Source organism: Medicago truncatula, chromosome 7 (assembly GCF_003473485.1).
Source record: "Medicago truncatula cultivar Jemalong A17 chromosome 7, MtrunA17r5.0-ANR, whole genome shotgun sequence".
Classification (NCBI taxonomy): domain Eukaryota; kingdom Viridiplantae; phylum Streptophyta; class Magnoliopsida; order Fabales; family Fabaceae; genus Medicago; species Medicago truncatula.
This window is the reverse complement of record NC_053048.1, coordinates 33,583,278-33,603,054: the sequence shown is the minus strand read 5'-3', so window position 1 is coordinate 33,603,054 and position 19,777 is coordinate 33,583,278. Positions and strand designations below refer to the sequence as shown.

Below are 19,777 nucleotides of genomic sequence, written 5' to 3'. Positions count from 1 at the left end.
ATAATATCATATGATTAATGTCCTATGAAATGTATCAATCTATGTGTGAAACAATATGTTTGGACATGTAAAAGATTATCCACAAAATTTAATTGCTAAGAGTAGTGGAAGGAAAGATTCAATAAAGCATAATTGGTTTGTAAGATTCCACCAAAAAGTGCTTTCATCACCATGCCATGCTCAAGTCAACAATTGCTTTTAGTCTTCTACCACACTAAGAACTTAGTGTTTAAATTGCAAATGCTGCTTGTAGAAAGTGTGTTGGAAAGGCATGGTCTAATGTAAAAATAATAATATGATATCAAAATTTGAACTAAGTGAGTGGATTGCTTTTTAAGAGTGCAAGAAATGAACCATTTGTGGATATTGTAATTGGAACAAAATATTTTTTTAGAAATCAACCCACAAAAAGTTTCTTTCTAAGAAAATGCTTAGTGTTTGTGTGCGTCACATAAGATATATTTATAGGATTTCATAGAAACTGTACAAATGACATTTTGCAAAACTCCATAGAAACTTCCTCATATTAACAAAAAAAATTGTCAATTATATGGCATTGTTCAAAAGACACTTTGCAAAGCTACATAGAAACTTCTATAATAATTTAAACAATTTTTTTGGTTGTCTCCATGTTGCTTTTCAATTCAATTTTTATTACAATTATAATGTACTTTCTCTATCAAACAAAGTTTCCTTCAATAAATAGTAAATGTTTTGTTTGAATTAGATAGTTGTACACATGATTTAAACATGTGTTACAATGCATGTGTGTCATTGCCAAAGTGGCACTAATTTCCTTAAACATAACTATGTTGTTGGGGGTCCAAACTCAACTATGCAGACATAAATAGCTAAGGATGCTAGCTGTAATCCTCAACATAAGATAAAGAAAGCATGCATGATAGCATAGCTGCTGTCAAGAATGGAACTAGAAATACTTTGCATTATCTTTAGTGGATTTATTCTTCCATAAATGTCTATTATTTGATACCTTTTAATTTGGACAAGTGAAGAGCCAAAAAACTTCGTTGTAAAGATCACATAAATTCAATTTAATTTTTTATTATATAAATACTGAATTTTGCAACAAAAAAATACATGCAATATGAACGAATATACATGCATGATTTTATAACAAAATGTCAATATATTTTTAAAATTTATAAACTCAAATTCTCACACTTCCAAAAAATTACACCAATATCGGAGATGAGCTAATAACTAATAAGTGAGGAAGAAGTTGATAGTTTTTTTTTTTAAAATAAGCAAGAACTTGAAAGTTACAAGCTTGTTATATATACTTTTTGACAACATCATTTCGTGTTTTAGGAGAATCTCGTGTTCTGAAACTTCTATGGAGAACCACAAGGACGGGGTAGAGTCAATGTAAAGGTGTGCACCCATTGTGAAAAGATAAGGCTTGCAATGGAAACTTGTTACAAAATGCACGAATATCATCCTAACTGAAGATGTGAACGAGGAGATTCCTATGTCATTTACACATGTTGAATCAGAAAATCAACTAATCCGCTTACACGTGAACAAAGTGAAGGGAATCACATTCAAAAATCATATTAAACATAGTGGACAAATAATTGAAATGTTTTCTTTCAATGAATCCTTATGAATGGTCATGATCAGGGATCGAACGATTACCTCTTGAAGCGCATAACCTTTGTAGTCGAACTCATTGAGCGATCACGAGAACTACATGATCGACAACACATCTACTCAATCCCCACAAACAAAACATTGTGTCTATAGTGCTAGCCGCTAAACGATCCAAAATTGAGTTTTGAAAATTTGATCATTGGACAAATTGAGATCCCAAATTTTCCGACAAATTTCTACCAAATTGAATAATGTAAGTCAAAATGATCCCTCTGTTTAGTAGCTATATTAGAGGTATTACGATTTCACGTTGAATGACATACTAGCTTGTATAGGTATGGCAGCAAAACCCGTATCCACGGTTACCTGCATGAACCCATCTCGATTTGACGGGGTTTGAGGTATGAGTTTTGGTTTTCTCTAATTTCAAAACACGGGTACGGTACAGGTAACAATGATATAGGTATTTATCCTGAATGTAGAAAACTACTTTATTACTCATTGATATTTTCAATTTATAAAAAGTGTCATTGATATTTAAAGGAGCAAGCAAATCATTTGGTCAAGGAAATGTTAAAGCGAACATATTACTGGATAATGCATTACAACATTGCCCTCAGTGATGGAAAAAACTTTTTTTTTAATTAAAAAAATTGATTCACTACGAGGATGGGAATGTGGCAGGGATACCCAAACCCGTCGACTGGGATGAGTATGTTAACGTATAAGTATATCATCAGTGGCGGAGCCAGAAAAAAATGTCAGGGTGGGCCACTAAAATTAACTATTGAAAAGTTGTTTAAAGTCTCGCAAATTAGACCTTTAATTGAATTATTTAAATTTTTCGGGTGGACCACTACACCAATTTGCGGGAATTTGGATCAATCGAAATCTAAAACTGACATAAAATTGTATAAAACCTCGCAAATTAGACCTATAATTGAATTATTTAAATTTTCGGGTGGGCCACTACACCACTTTGCAGGAATTTGGATCAACCAAAACATAAAACCGACACAAAATTGTATAAAATCTCGCAAAATAGACCTATAATCATTGATTTTTTAATTTTTCCGGGTGGGCCGTGGCCCACCCCAGCCCATGAAGGGCTCCGCCACTGTATATCATAGTCGATGATGAGAACATGGAAGATAAAATCCGTCCCCACCTCGCCCCATTGCTATCCGTAAACTTCTACACGTTGATAACATGTCATATGGAGCAAAGTTTGCATGCATATTATAAATTTCTGGGAGCATTTTGTCTTTGAGTTAGAAATTTTCTAGAGCATTTAACTTTAAATAATTTAAATCAAGGGGTATTTTATCTCTCTTTATTTATCTTCTTTTCTAAATTCCTAAATCCGAAAAACCCACAGATCTAAAAATTGTGTGATACCTAAATATATTCTTTCCTTCGATCTATCCTTGTTTAAGAAGCATTAGTGACAATGAGGGTCAAAGCAGGAACTATTATTTGCTCGATCGTTACTGCGGAGGAAGATATCCCAACAGGAACAGTTATTATGGAAGGCGATGAAAAATTTGCTCTATATTGTATCATCTTGCTTTCAATTTGAGGGAAAAATATACTATTAAATTTAGGATCCCAATTTCAAGACTCATTCTCATAATTTACTTGTTAGAGAATAATTATTTTAAATTAAGGATTTAATCTGAATGTTGTTCTTAGCTCAGTTGATATAGACAATGCATAATATATACAAGAATCGGGATTCAAATCCCGACAAAAAAAAAAAAAGTTTTGATGACAAGGTAAAAAGAAATTTGATAAGGATTAGAATCTCAATTGAATGTATAATATATTTGAAGATTTACCTTTGAATTGAATTGCTATAAAAACTTTGATTTCAATTTGACGTGTTAGGATTTATTTTTTCGGTGTCTTGTTAACGAGTGCTCCGACACTTTTTAAGCATTCTAAATCAAGTAATTATTATTTATAAATATCAAAAGTTTCAATTTCCAATGCATTTTATTATACAAACTTTCACAAAAAATTATTATTTAAAGTCTTTAACCAATACCCCAGACACTAATTAACATTTTTTTTTTTTTTTATTACAAAAACCAAAGTATAGAGTCCATTAAAATCACATACGCAATGAAACAATTTTTTTAAGATTTTGGCTTAATTCCACTTTTGGACCCTTATCTTTTCAAAAGTTGCGGTTATGACCCTCTAACTAATTTAAATACAAAACAGTCCCCTATGTTTTGATTCTTTGGCAATTTTGGACCCAGTCCAATAGTGAGGTGCCACGTGGCCCCCTAAATAATACACGTGGCACCTCACTAATGGACTGGGGGTTCAAAACTGCCAAAAAATCAAAACATAGGGGGCTGTTTTGTATTTAAATTAGTTAGGGGGCTGTAACCGCAACTTTTGGAAATATAGGGGTTCAAAAGTGCAATTAATCCTAAGATTTTCAACACAACCATATATAACATTCAAACTCAAAACCTCTCTAACTTAAAATAGACACTTCCAATTCCTATCTTCTTGAGCTTATCTTAACCGGTGGAGACAATGAATACTTTATGTAAGGTCTGAAGTTCAAACTCCAACCACCACAAAAAAGAGACACTTCTAATTTCTATCAAATCACTCTTTAGATATGACATTTGAATCAAATAATACACTACTAATAAAAAAATTAAAGTATATACATGAAACTTGTTTCTTTGTTTTTGAAATAATCACATGCTTAAATCAATAAAAATACTTTTAATCAAATCAAAATCAAATCAACACTTTCTTTTTTGTTTATTCAAGAATCAACACTTTCTTCTAAAACATTGAAGTGAATGAATATTTTATAAAATTCTTTAAAATACATATTATCATTTAAAGAAAAAGTTACATTATTTTTATTATTATTATTTGTTGGGAAATGTTAACTAATGTTCTTGGGGTACTGGTTAAGGACCTTAAATAGTAATTTTTTATAAAAGTTTGTGTAATCAGTATAATGAAAATTCAAAACTTTTAAATTTTAAAAGAATAATTACTTTATTTAGCATGCTTAAATAGTGCTCCGGGACACTCGTTAACAATACCTTTATTTTTTAGTCCGAGTTCTATTATTTGTAGACATTTTGCCGTGGTGTATGTTATTAACTCGGGTAACGTGATTTTGTTCACAAATTCATCTCTACGTTTTACCGATCTTGATATATTCTATCAATTTGAATGAGTGAATATCATTTTGTTTATGTAAAAAAAACATTAGTCGGAGTTTGAATTCAGTTCTAGATATACACAATGTTAAATTTCTTGACAAAGAGTTTTGTTTTGTAATCGTATTTGATTGATAAATCAGTGTCTGCAGTTGCGTGAGAGATACTCGATACCAAAAATTTAATAAACATTATTGTTGTTTATATTTTCCTTTTATAATAATTATTCGGTTCTACAAAATCGCATTTTCGTGACACTGCTTTTCCGTTTCCCATTCACAAGAGAGAAAAAAAAAACACTCTCTGGCGCCGCCACCGTAACCGTCACCACCACCATCACCACCACCGTAGCCGTAATCACTATCACCGTTATCACCATCCTATTTCGATATTCACCTCAAAACACCACCTAGGGTTTCGAAAAACCATCACCAATCTCATGATTGATTCCTAAGGGTTTCCGATTTGAATGGCATTGGGAGATTTAATGGCATCGCGATTTTCCCAATCAACTGTTCTTATAGTTCCTAATCATCACCGCGACGATTCCACCTCCACAACCGCTTTTTCCGCCTCCGCATCTTCAGCTTCCGCCGCCGCCTTAAATGATGATGGCTCCGATTTCAATAGTTCTGTTCCGAACCGGCGTGATTCGGAATTCGGAGCTGCGAGTAGTAGTAGCGCAGGTGTTTATGGTAATGCTGCTACTACGATGGTGTATTTGCCGCAGACGAGTTTCTTCAATGAGCTTCGTCATGATGCGTTTGAGCTTGAGCTGCCTACTGGTCCATCGGATAGTGGTTTGGTCTCGAAATGGAGGCCGAAGGATAGGGTATGCTTTTCTCTTGAGTTTGATTTTGAATTTTGTGTTTGTGAAAATGCGGCAATGGGTTTGTTTTATGTGGTGAATTTGTGATTCTAGATTTGATTGTTGTGTGAGTAGAAATTTGTGTTAGGAAATTTGAATTTTGTAGGAAAAAAAGGATTTTTAGGGTTATTGTTTGCCTTTGTGGAATAGAAATAGTGTTAAGCTTGAAGTTTCTATCAAACAAGGGTTTGGTTATATGACATTGACACGTAGACACTGATAATTATTTGAAAAATTGACTTAATTGAATGTAATCATGTGTCATAGTGTTGTGTCGGTGTCGGACATGTGACAAGCTTTTGATCACAAGTGTTAGTGCTACATAGGTTTCGATCCGTTAATTGAAAAGGAATAAAGTGCCGGGTGGTAATGATTAATGAGAAAATTAAGAGAGCGAGTTTTGTGGTAGACATGATTTTGAACTTTTGCTGGATGAATTTTATTTGATAAAGGAGGACTTTTACGAATTGTTATCAACTTTTCACTTTACTGATCTCTAGAGGGCGCTTTACATTTTTGACGAACGATATTTCTATCAGTCCAAGAAATAATAATGTTAATGACACTATGACAATAACACTAAACATGATAATTGATACGTGCATTGGTGCATGGTGGTTAAAATCCTGATTTGAATCCTATTTTTGTGGAATTCGATGGAATCCCGATTTGAATCGTAAAATCTTATGATTTTGCGATTATGATTTCACTCGGCGATTAAGAGTACATAAATCTTGTGATTTAGCGACTATGCTTGCATCCTTTTCAACAAAAATCTTGTGATTTAAGGTTTTCTTTCTTACTTATGCAATTTTACATGCATATTTATGAATTTATATGCATATATTTGAGTTATGTGAATTTTGTATAGTCTTACGATTACACGATTTATGATTTTACTTTCCCTTTCCGATTGTGCATAAAAGCCCGGTTTTAACTACCTGGCACCACTTCTATTTAAGTTTGGTATCTTTATATATTGGCTAAAAACTGAGCTGAAAATGGGTAAACTATGCTTGAATTGCTTTACTGAAGTAGTGATTTCTGAAACGAGGCAGGGAAAATGTTCTTTACATTTGCTTCTTTAGAATGCTAGTGCTTTTATAAATCTCAGTAAGTAGCTTCCCCTAGGAGGTAGTATGTCACATGAATGGGAAGGTGCCAGTTTCTTACGTTGGCAATAGGGTAAGTTGCTTACAATGGGAGGGAAAAGTAGATGACTGCAGGAAAAATGTCTATGTTTTTTGCAAGTTGCTTTACTTTAAGATTCTATTAATATTAACTACGGTAAAAAATTGAAATATGCAAGCCACCTTCCACCAAATCTGATTGGTTTATTATCTCTTCTGTTCTTCAATATTTACCAATTTTACTCGAGTTTTTTGCAAAAATAAATTGAGGCTTCTTCAACATAAATATCTGATCAAGTCCAACATGTGCTTGGTCCGAGTGGTAAGAGATTCAGACACATTAAGTGTGCAGAGCTTAGAACCCAGACTTTTGTGTATGCAGAAAACCTGGTTAGGAGCTATGTTGTTAATCTCGGATAGCGGATCACCAGACCCGAAAACCGCTATAGCTGTATAGAAGCTACTTTAAAGACTACAAACCAGTATACACACTAAATAACTATAGATTCTGCAATCCTTGTTATGTTCTTACGTATTACGATGTTGCTACCCCAATTCAATCCTAGGTAATTATTTTGGTAGGATCTTAAGGTTCCTATTACAATCTTACGTATTACGATCTTGCTACCCGTTCTCGATTGTAGGCAAGATCTCGATCTTGACAACATTTGGTACATTGGCAAATTCACACTCACACTGATATTTTCTGTTTTCTGAAATGTATTCCTGATTATCCTTATGAAGACTTGTGAAGAAAGAGAAACTTTATTTTGGATAAAATGTGCCAATTTCTTGCTATATTCATGATAACATAACAAATCTGTATTGTGTCAAAACACTAGTGGTTTTTATAGTGACAGTGTCTTGCATGCTTTTTTTCTGTCCTATAGAAAAAGGTAGCATAAACGGCTTATTTTACGGTTACCTATTTTGGGGGCAGGGGAGCTCAAATCACATAAATTCTCTCTATTATAATTTATTTAATATTCTGCTGTGGCGAGGGAATTTTTTGAAGTCTAGCTTTATTTTATGAAGACATACCAGCCTTTTATTGCAGCTTCTAAAATGTTATAATCAATGTTTCTGATAGAATCATATATGTTTTAGACGCATTCTTTGATTAACCCATAATTTTGTTGTGCAGATGAAGACAGGATGTGTAGCTCTAGTATTATGTTTAAATATTAATGTCGATCCACCAGATGTAATAAAGATATCTCCTTGTGCCAGAATGGAGTGCTGGATAGGTCTCTTGTTACCTTTCCGATCTCGTTTGTTTTTGATTTTTTTTTCCATGGTTTGTACTATAAGTTCATATTTTTGGCATTTCTTCATGTTCAGTTAATGTTTGGATTTTGGAATTAGCTTTTGATTCCTAATAATAGTGTATTCATATTTTTGTGCATAAATAACTACTTGAATTTACATGTTCCAAATGCTGATAAATCCAAATCAATTGTAAATGAATTTTCTGGCAGTAAAGGCATATAACTGCACACTGTTTTACCTTTACTTCTGATACTCTGATTTAAGCTTTTACATATCTTTATCTAATTTTATTCACTCTGCTTGTTGACTCCAAAACTTAACTGTTTTGAATAGGTGCAGCTTTTTATTGAGAAATGTAAATAAAATGAAGTCAACACAAACAACATTTTGATGCCTTGCTTTTCTAATGCTGCAGATCCTTTTTCTATGGCACCACAGAAGGCATTAGAGTTGATTGGGAAATCTTTGACCAGTCAGTATGAAAGATGGCAACCAAAGGTCAGAATGTTTAGCTTGCTAACCTCATCTGAATATAAGCTTATTAAATTGTTTTTAGCTGACCTTGTTGCAATGTTTACAGGCACGCTATAAGTGTCAACTTGATCCAACACTGGATGAGGTGAAAAAGCTTTGTACTACATGTCGTAGATATGCAAAGTCGGAAAGAGTTTTGTTCCATTACAATGGGCATGGTGTGCCAAAGCCAACTCATAATGGGGAACTTTGGGTCTTCAATAAGGTCAATTTTCTTCCTTATCTCTCAAACCAACTAGTTATCCAATAAATAAATTGTCACCCTTGTTCTTGGTGAAAATGTTTGACCAGTGGACTGGGGTATTCATATTGGAGCTTCTTATTTATTACATATACAGAGTTCCCATTGTCTCCAAAATAAATTAGTGATATAAAATATGAAACTGGGAGGATTGAAAAAATGAATTAGTGATATAAAAGATGAAAATGAGAGGATTGAAAAAATGATGTTCAATCTTTGGAAAGAAGAAAATTAGAGTGACAAGTATGGGATGGAAACGGGCGAGAAAGCAATTTTGTCCATGAAAAAAATGAATATATTTTGTTTTAATTAGTGTACTTGTTATGCCTTTTATTTTTCTAAGATATTCCGTCACTAAGCATAATCGAGGTAGATAATCAGGAAAAGGAGGACTGGGAATAACTGGAAATTATAACTACTTCAATAAAGCTAAACTTCATCTGAATATCTATTTATCAGAGAATCCGGAATAATTTAACTCTAACTACTGAACCATTGATTTCAAATCCGTAAAATGCCCAGTTACTATATCATAATAATGAAAAGAACTTTGTCATATTCTTATTGAGTTGAGTTATTTTGAAACTCAAGTTTGATATCAAGTTTCGAAACCAATTTGGATGGTTAACGTAGTTCAAATATTTGGTTAATTACAGTCAGTAAATGATTAATGAATACACAAGGTGTTGCTACCTGTGTTGTCAATTCTGAGTAACTGAAAATAACGGTTTTCTCAAATTCCGCTACGCAATAGTGATATAGTGCTGCTATAGCTGCTATTTAACGACACAGGTCACAACTCATTAACCATCTTGTGAACACAATTAACCCTGATTTTGAACATCATTAACCATAATTTTTCAGTTTATACATGAACACAAATTGTGGTTAATGAATATCATGTATATTTGAACACCTGAAAATAATTTATTTTTGAACACAATTTAGATGGTTAATAGGATATATGTATATGTTATATTTGTACTCTTAAAAATTATGGTTATAAATTATAATGGCGTTCAAAATTGTGGTTAATTTTGTGCAGCGGATGGTTAATAAGTTGTGACGCCTTAAAATGTTCATTAACCATCCGCTGAACGTTATTAACCACATTTGCACGGCGTTGACCATCCAATTTGATGTTGAAATTCAATTTCAAATCTGTGTGTCAAAGCACGGCGTTGACCATTCAATTTCAAATCTGTGTGTCAAAATATCATCTCTCATTCTCATTTTTCTTGATATTATGCTCAGAGCTATACACAGTATATCCCCTTACCACTCAATGATCTTGATTCCTGGCTTAAGACCCCATCAATTTATGTTTTTGATTGCTCTGCGGCTGGTAAAGTTGTGAATGCCTTCATTCAGGTATTCATTCAAAATCATTTTTATTGAATGCTATATAAGAAAACTTCAAATATATCGGTTCTGATTTTTTAATTTTTTTTTTCTTATTTGGACTGCGAATTTTTGTTGCTGGACTTGTTATTGATAAGCTTCATGAATGGAATGCTTCTAACTCCGATGGGTCACCAAGGGATTGCATTATGCTTGCAGCATGTGAAGCGCACGAGACTTTGCCCCAGAGTGTAGAATTCCCAGCTGATGTATTTACAGCTTGTCTTACAACACCTATAAAGATGGCATTGCGATGGTGAATATTCTCCCATTAATTCTTGCCTAGTATCACCTATAGAATGTTTCACATAATAAACTTTCAGGAAGGTTTAGTTAGTTTATCTTTCTTTTTTGGGGGGTAAAATGATGCTTCATGCATGGAATTTCAAATACGGCATGCTTTTCTAATGTTAGTGGTATTAGTTTACCCAAACTATGGTCTTTGTTTTTGCCCATAGTGATTCCTTACTAACCTCTGACTGCTTTTATCTAGTGGCATTTCATGATGACGGATTGTATACATAATTATTGTTTTAGGGTATATTTTATTATGTAATTTGTTCATTGAGGGTATTTTTGTTGTCCTGATCTATTATTTTTTGCGTTAACTTATTTTAGCTGGATTTATGTTAGTGATGATAGAAAATGCTACTGTGATAATGATAATTTTAAAAGTAGGATTTATGTTTGAATATGCTTTTTTTCGTTACTAACCTTGGTATGGAAGTTATGCATCAACATAATGTCACAATTTCTCTCTAGACTTGGCTAATAATTGACATTTTCTAAATCATGAACTTTTGAATAGTGTAAGTGTTTATTTCATTAGTAAATGTTCAATGAGTTTTATGTATTTTGTCTCTAGGTTTTCTACTCGTTCGTTACTTCGCGACTCGTTTGATTATTTACTTATAGACAAGATCCCTGGTCGTCCAAATGACCGAAAGACTCTTCTTGGTGAATTGAATTGGATCTTTACAGCAGTAACTGATACAATTGCATGGAATGTTCTTCCTCATGGTAGGTCTCAACTCTCCCCATTCTTCCTAATGACTTCCTAAATTTCCATGGTTTATTTTCAACCCAGGTATTTTGCAACAACCAATTTTAGTTGGTCTCTTTTAGCGTATATTGACATTGACTGTCCTGCAGATCTTTTTCAGAGACTGTTCAGACAGGATTTGCTTGTTGCAAGTTTGTTTCGAAATTTTCTACTTGCGGAGCGAATTATGCGATCGGCAAATTGTACTCCCGTTTCTCACCCTATGCTACCACCAACCCATCAGCATCATATGTGGTATTGTTGGTGATTACTGTTATGATATTGCTATGCGCCAATAAACTTTATCATCAGAATATGTTTTCAATCCATGCTGCAGGGATGCGTGGGATATGGCTGCCGAGCTCTGCCTTTCTCAACTTCCTTCATTAGTTGAGGATCCTAATGCAGAATTTCAGGTAATTTGATGTTTCTTTTATACCTCTGATGTAAAGTTTCCTTGGCTCTGGTATTCTGCTTTTACTAGGAACAGTAGCATACGTATATATTGTTTATAAGTTTTGATCTTACCTGATGAAGTATATGGCTGTTCTCTTTCAGCCTAGTACATTTTTTACTGAGCAGTTAACAGCATTTGAAGTTTGGCTCGACCATGGTTCTGAGCATAAGAAACCACCCGAACAGTTGCCTATAGTTCTTCAGGTACATCACGTCTTAGTCTTGGTTACCTTTGGAACCATTGTGTTGGTTTCTAATACCATTGTTATGTTGGTTACTGTTCCTTAATTAAGTTTTTGCTATTTGAATTATGCTCTTGTTAGTGAAAAATTTTCAATTTGGCTGATCATTATCATCCTTCTGAAAGAAATTTGAAAAAAATGTGTATTTATTGCAAGCATCATCTCTTAGCCATATGTCTAGATTCCGAAGTAGTAATGCCGAGGGGTAATTTCTGGGTTCTTTATTCAGCCAATGGAGATGTTATTGGGAATTTTTGAAGCCAAGGTTCTGCCTCTCAAATTGTTTTGCAATCATTTGTCTCAATTATTTTATTACTGGGGTTTTGTTGCAAGTTTTTGACCCAGGAATTATTTCGCTATTCTGTTTTAGCTTCCATAGTTATACTTGTATGATGACTGAAGCTTCCGTAGTTATACTAATACTTGTATGATGACTGATTGTGTTGCTTTTTCTACAAATTTTCTTTCTGAAGCAAAATCTTTTTTTTATCCTGACTCAATCTTTTTGGTTTATCATACTAACTTTGTTTTTCCCTTTTCGCAATATTTACATTTTGAAGCCATGGGGAAATTGTTTGGCATTTTATACATATCTTTGTATACATTCAGAAGTAGTTCTGTTCCTATTTCAGGTTTTACTTAGTCAATGCCATCGATTTCGTGCCTTGGTACTCCTAGGAAGATTTCTTGATATGGGCCCATGGGCTGTGGATCTGGTAATTTCTATCACAATTCGTCAAATTTTTGTGCAGTTTTTATCTATTTTCAGTAAGACTGTTGTATTATATGATAATTGGATACGAGTTTCTTGTATGTAGGCATTATCTGTTGGAATCTTCCCTTATGTTCTGAAGCTGTTGCAAACAACCACACCAGAACTAAGACAGATTCTTGTATTCATATGGACAAAGATCCTTGCACTTGACAAGGTACTTTTGGAGAATAATTTCTCTTAAATAGAATGTCAATTCTCAATTCCTTAATTTGTTGCAGAACATGTGCTTGCTGTGCATGTATACACATGATTCAGTGCTTAGCTGACATTTCAGCAGACATGAGTTTTATTTAATACATAAGCCATGTTGAAATTTCTGCTTTGATTGATAATGCTTTTTGTACTGTAGTCATTATTAAAGTACATGAACATGTTATTTTTCCCGTCGGATTTGGTTCAGGACAAGGTGAGAAAAGTAAAAGATAGGGAATATAAAAAGAGGGAAATAAACATCACTGGACAATATGAAGTTGCTCAATTGTTCATTTCCCTATTAAAAAATCTGTTTAGGCAGACTGGATATTCCTTTTCTTTTATGAGAAACTATTACTTGGCAGCTGATCATTTTATTGATTGAATGCCTGAAGAGGAATGCTAGCAACACACATTTTAATACACACTTTTCATCAAACTCTCTTTAATTGGTTAAAATTCACATGGGTCCCACCAAATCATGTGGGTCCTATATAAATATGGTGAATCCCATGTGAATTTTAACCAATCAAGGAGAGTGTGTTAAAATGTGTGTTGATAACATTTCTCATGCCTGAAAGTACAATGGAGTCCAAATGAAAAAAATCATCATAAGTGCCTGATATACAATAGTGTCAATGAAGGAATAGAGTGTATTAGAAAACTTATATTTTGTCTACTGTATCATGCATTGATGATTTTCCATTGCTGGGTTGCAGTCATGTCAGGTTGATCTAGTGAAGGACGGAGGTCATATCTATTTTATGAAGTTTCTTGATAGCTCGGAAGCGTACCCAGAGCAACGTGCAATGGCTGCTTTTGTTTTGGCTGTGATTGTGGATGGTCATAGAAGAGGCCAAGAAGCTTGTATTGAAGCTGGTTTGAGCCATGTCTGCTTAAAGCACCTTGAGAGTTCATCTCCTAATGATTCACAAACGGAGCCCCTTTTCCTTCAATGGCTTTGCCTGTGTCTGGGGAAATTGTGGGAAGAGTTTCCAGAGGGGAAAATAATCGGTTTGCAGGGACATGCAACTTCTATACTTGCTCCTCTACTGTCTGAACCCCAGCCAGAGGTTTACTACCCTAATATTGGCTATGTTTATATTTTCTAGATGATTAATGTTTTGGTATATTAAATAAATAGCTAAGCCGTGTAATTTTTTATTCTCAGGTCAGAGCATCTGCTGTTTTTGCACTGGGTACCCTTGTTGATGTGGGATTTGATTCGTGTAGAAGTGTTGGAGATGAAGAATGTGATGATGATGACAAGTTTAGGGCTGAAGTTAGTATAGTTAGGAGTCTGTTGAGTGTTGCTTCAGATGGGAGTCCATTGGTGAGGGCGGAGGTAGCAGTGGGTAGGTGATGAAACATCGCAGTGTTTATTTATTATTTATTTATTTTCAATGTTTTATGTGAAGATTTCATGTTCTTATGATTAGAGGGAAAATACTGATGCTGTTTGTTTATTGGTTGTTTATTTTAGTAGAATGATCCTGAGAAATTCTTAATTATCTGCAAATAGTTCCTAATAGCTAGTTATATCAGAACTTAGAAAAAGGATTGAACTACTTCAAATAAATTAATTTTTGTAAATGAATTAGCAAAAATTCCATTTCAATGAGGAAAAATGGTTTTATGTGTGTGTGTGTTATTGTTTTCTCTAAAAAAAATTGCACACTAATAGATTCAACAAAAAAAGACAGCCAGTTTTTTTGTTTGGTGGTTGGCATGTACTTCTTTCTAGATAACTTAATTTTGTCTTTATAGTATTAAGTGTGGGCTGGATCTTTAAGATATTTTACTGAAATGGATTTCTTTCTTCTGTCAGCGCTAGCACGCTTTGCTTTTGGCCACAACAAGCACCTGAAATCTATTGCTGCTGCATATTGGAAACCTCAGACTAATTCTTTGATAAATTCCTTACCATCATTGACTAATATTAAAGATACGGGTGGTGGATATTCTAAACAGAACCAACATATGGCTCATGGGAGTATTGTTTCACCTCAAATTGGTCCTCTAAGGGTTGGGAGTGACAATTCTAAAGTAATTCGTGATGGGCGGGTCTCTTCAAGCAGTCCTCTCGCTAGTTCTGGAATAATGCACGGGTCCCCATTGTCTGACAATTCCTCTCATCATTCTGATTCAGGAATACTGAATGATGGTTTCAGCAATGGAGTGGTTAACAGCTTTGGGCCAAAGCCTTTGGACAATGCATTATATTCACAATGTGTACTTGCTATGTGTACTTTGGCAAAAGATCCATCTCCGCGAGTTGGGAACCTTGGTCGTCGGGTACTGTCCATAATAGGCATTGAACAAGTGGTTGCAAAACCATTGAAGCCTTCTGGTGTTCGGACTAGTAGTGTAGTTCCCGTTTCTGCTAGTCTTGCTCGCTCGTCTTCTTGGTTTGATATGAATGGTGGTAAGTCTCACTTTTATTTGATTTAATTGTTAACCTTTCCAATGCTGTTTGGTGACATTTATCACTCTGCATCATTTTTTTATGGCATGAATTCCTGCTGCTATTGTCTTTATGTTTATAATTGCATGCTGCTCTGGTAGGACACTTGCCTCTAACCTTCAGAACTCCTCCAGTCAGTCCTCCTCGTCCAAGTTACATAGCTGGAATGCGGAGAGTATGTTCATTGGAGTTTAGGCCTCACCTGATGACTTCTCCAGACACTGGACTAGCTGACCCACTTTTAGGATCGGGGACTTTCGATCGCAGTTTACTTCCTCAATCAAGTATATATAATTGGAGTTGTGGGCACTTCTCCAAATCACTTTTAACTGCTGCAGATGATAGCGAAGAAGTTTTAGCTAGAAGGGAGGAGAGGGAAAAATTTGCATTGGAGCACATAGTGAAATGCCAGCACTCTGGTTTGTATTTCACCTTTTTTTTTTTTAATTCAATTAAGCAAACAAATTCCTTACAGTTGTCCAGCTGAGAATTTTGTCATTTTATTCTGTCAGCTGTTAGTAGGTTAACAAATCCAATTGCTAAATGGGACATAAAGGGCACACAAACATTGTTGCTACAACCTTTCTCTCCTATAGTGGTTGCTGCTGACGAGAATGAACGTATCAGGTATGCAAAGTTTGTCAATACCATTGTTATTTTAGTGGATACTGTTAAGTAAGGAACATAAGGAAGTTTGTTCTAAAATGTTAAAAGAATAAACTTGAAGGGCTATAAATTTCCAATATTTGTTCAATTTTAGTGTTAGTAGAACACATGAAGATTCTCAGATATAGAGGCCTAGGAAACTAAACTGCTAGCATTCTTAATTTTATAGAGGCTTAGGAAACCAAACAACTGGAATTATTAATTTTATAGGCAGTAGGAATCATGTGTTTGGACTAGGTTAGAATACTTTTCTGGTTTTGATGAATTATTACTGTTAGTCTTTGTATTGCATCATATTTGATTCTGCTGTTGACTATGTACTTTGGTGTTTTGCACAGGGTATGGAACCACGAAGAGGCAACACTACTTAATAGTTTTGATAATCACGATTTTCCTGACAAAGGAATTTCTAAGCTCTGCCTGGTGAATGAGCTTGATGATAGCTTGCTTCTTGCTGCTTCATGTAATCTCATCTACTGTTTATATTATTGTATTCTTCCATGTTAAAATTGTCAGAATATTAAATTTTGGGGAATCTTATGCAGCTGATGGAAACGTTCGGGTTTGGAAAGACTATTCCCTGAGGGGGAAACAGAAGCTTGTCACTGCATTCTCTTCAATTCATGGGCATAAACCTGGTGTGAGGAGTCCGAATGCAGTTGTTGATTGGCAGCAGCAATGCGGCTATCTGGTATATGGCTCTTCTTTGAATATGTTTGGAATAGGGGATGTTTCCCTTTTCCCTACCGATGTTCTAAAATAGAACTCTGATTCTTCCCTCATGCTTTGATGTTAATGATATTTTATGGTGTTGTTTCATGTTACTCCAATGCATTTACCAGTATGCGTCGGGGGAGACGTCATTAATAATGATGTGGGATCTTGATAAAGAGCAGCTTGTTAATACTATACCTTCATCATCAGAGTGCAGTGTCTCTGCGTTGGTAAGCCTGCTCTATGCTCAAATTATTATCGTATTTTAGCTTAGCAGAGTTCATTCTTAACAGACAAATACGAAGCTGTATTCTGATCACATTTCAGCAGCTTAGCTACATATTTTCTTAGAGCTCTTAACGGGCAAATCTATTGTTTCTTGTTACCGTTAAGTTTCATGATAATAATACCAAAATTATGTACATGTACTGTCACTTGGAGACCTCCTTCTCCCCCTCTCATTTACTACGGCTTCTTGGAATTAGTGTTTGCACTTGAACTAGAAGCCTTAAAAGTTACGGCTTTGTTGATCTACTGTTCACCTTCTCTAAAGTTTAATTCTTTGGCTATCCCTAATGTCATACTTTGCCCTTGCGGTTTTTGGTTCTTGTGAGTGAAAGTTACCCAACTGACCCTCAATTCATATTATAGTAAGCCTTTAAGATTGGGGATTTGGCGTTATGGTTTATGATTTTCTTCAAAGAAGAAACTCATTTGCTAGTTGAATACCCAGAAAACTTTGGGTTGATCGCTTGTGCTCTAGCACTTGTTACAACATATTTGATTGGATTTTCTTTCAGTATCATTTAATTTAATAGTGACCCGAGCCTTTCGATTTATGTATTGTATTGTCTTTGTATTTTAGGCTGCTTCTCAAGTTCACGGGGGACAGTTCGCAGCTGGTTTTGTAGATGGTTCTGTAAGACTCTACGATGCCAGAACACCTGAAATGTAAGCACCTCGGTTGAAATTCTTCTATCATGATGAAAACTCATGGTTACGTTCTCCTTAATTAATGAGATTGATTTGAGCAACATTGTTATTCATTAGCTCGGACATGTTCATGTTCTTATGCATCTGACATGGTTTCCTGCACATCTCCAAGTCTAAGTTCAAACTTGAACCATATTGATCAATTTAGTATCTTAAGTGTTATCTAAAGTCTTGAACTTTTTAATATTCAGTTTTAAATTTTCCATGCTTCTTAACGTGTCACTGTAATGACTAATGATTATCGACAATGATGTTTCTTAGGCTTGTATGTGGATTACGGCCACACACACAGAGAGTAGAAAAAGTTATGGGAATTGGCTTTCAACCTGGGTTAGACCCTGGAAAGGTAAAGAAAGTGTCTCGCTAGATTTGTAATATTTTTATATCTGTGGACCATAGCAGAAATTCAGTGAGTAATGAATTTTATTTGACGTGGATGATAATTTTATGCATTTTCCTTCAGTTGGTTAGTGCTTCTCAGGCCGGGGATATCCAATTCCTTGATATAAGAAATCATAGCAGCGCCTATCTCACTATTGAAGCTCACCGGGGCTCACTCACAGCTTTAGCAGTACATAGACATGCTCCAATTATTGCCAGTGGTTCTGCCAAACAACTCATTAAGGTTTTCAGCCTTGAGGGTGATCAACTGGGCACCATTCGTTACTATCCTACTCTAATGGCCCAGAAAATTGGTTCCGTGAGCTGCTTAAGTTTCCACCCATATCAATTACTACTTGCTGCTGGTGCTGCAGATGCATGTGTGTGCATCTATGCCGATGACAACACTCAAGCAAAATGAATCCACATTTTTTCCCTTGAAGATTTCATCGATGTTCTCCAGCTGAGAAGAGTGCATAAAACATCTCAAGAGTGCCATACATATTTATCGCAGTTGTATAATTCTGTGATGATGCTTTAGTTCCTCTCTGCTGTGAATACATCTGAAAATATTGGTAGGGGTAAATTTTCTGGAAATGTTTGCAAGATATTCATTAGCCTCCATGTCTGAGGGTTGCAATTGACTGGAAGAAAGAAGCATAGTGGAGGCTCCGACAAATAAGGTCATCTTCGTATATGTGTGTAAATATCAATTTATCCATAATTATTTTTCATTACTGTTTGTGTGCTATTTACCCTTTCTTTATTTGTAAATTATTTGTCTGAACATAATCTAGTTTGCTGACAGATATTGATGATTGACTCCTGTAAACGGGGATCTTTCATTTATGATGTAGTTTCTGTTGACTTTGGGTACCTTTGCTTTGACCAACATGTAATTAAATTAAAGTTTGTTCAAGTGTGCAATTTCTTCTCAGATTTAAAAAAAAAAAAAATCCAAAAATTATACCAAGCAGTTAAAGGCTGTAGTGGATCTCAGCCATAGATTTGAGATCTGATGGTTCAGATTTAAACACAGTTTTACAGTCTAAAGTAATCTCAGCCACCCATTTAAAATCGGACGGCCCAGATCAGTTGCAGCACCCTGCTGTAACTGGGAAATCCAATTCCAATAATCAATAGGGTATTACTATTTGTTACGTTATGATTAATTAATTCACTAAAATCTGCGGGAATAAATACGTCGCCATACGCCTCTTACTTCAAACCATAAAAGACAATGAGTTTCTATGTAGATCTTTCAAAAGCCTTCTCAGTGACTTACAAAGCTCTGCTGAGTAAGGACAATATGAAATCCAATTAAAATTATCATATAATCGTTTTTGTTCAATATGAGATCTCAAGGAAATGTCATGATTGATGATTACTCAGGGACACTAAAATCCCTGTGATATAACACACCCATTCACTTTTATTAAGTCTTGATCCCTTGTTTTAAAACTGATTTGTTTTTTCTTCCCGAAATTTAACTGCTCGTGTTCTGGTTTCAATTTTGGGTGCATGGTCGTATTCCTTTATTGCTTGACCTTAGTTATATTTGTGAAGAATCAGTTATGCATCACCTTTAAGAAAAATTT

The 19,777-nt window shown here is 34.7% G+C and overlaps 1 protein-coding gene across 2 annotated transcripts; it reads left to right on the top strand.

Moving 5' to 3' along the window:
- Positions 1–5,041: 5,041 nt before the first annotated feature.
- Positions 5,042–19,098, top strand: LOC11428688 (regulatory-associated protein of TOR 1). Of its 2 annotated transcripts, none has more exons than XM_013593772.3 (23): positions 5,042–5,643; positions 7,954–8,056; positions 8,494–8,576; positions 8,659–8,817; positions 10,108–10,224; positions 10,353–10,510; positions 11,120–11,274; positions 11,407–11,551; positions 11,634–11,712; positions 11,855–11,956; positions 12,627–12,710; positions 12,813–12,923; positions 13,681–14,034; positions 14,133–14,316; positions 14,790–15,386; positions 15,560–15,844; positions 15,938–16,052; positions 16,430–16,554; positions 16,637–16,782; positions 16,934–17,035; positions 17,671–17,756; positions 18,060–18,144; positions 18,262–19,098. In XM_013593772.3, exons 1-23 carry the CDS (start codon positions 5,281–5,283, stop codon positions 18,598–18,600), a joined length of 4,077 nt encoding a protein of 1,358 aa, XP_013449226.1. In that variant the 5' UTR covers positions 5,042–5,280; the 3' UTR covers positions 18,601–19,098. The 2 variants fall into 2 exon arrangements, with proteins under 2 accessions (XP_013449226.1, XP_003623550.2); XM_003623502.3 differs by having other exon boundaries at positions 5,281–5,643; positions 15,527–15,844.
- Positions 19,099–19,777: the final 679 nt, after the last annotated feature.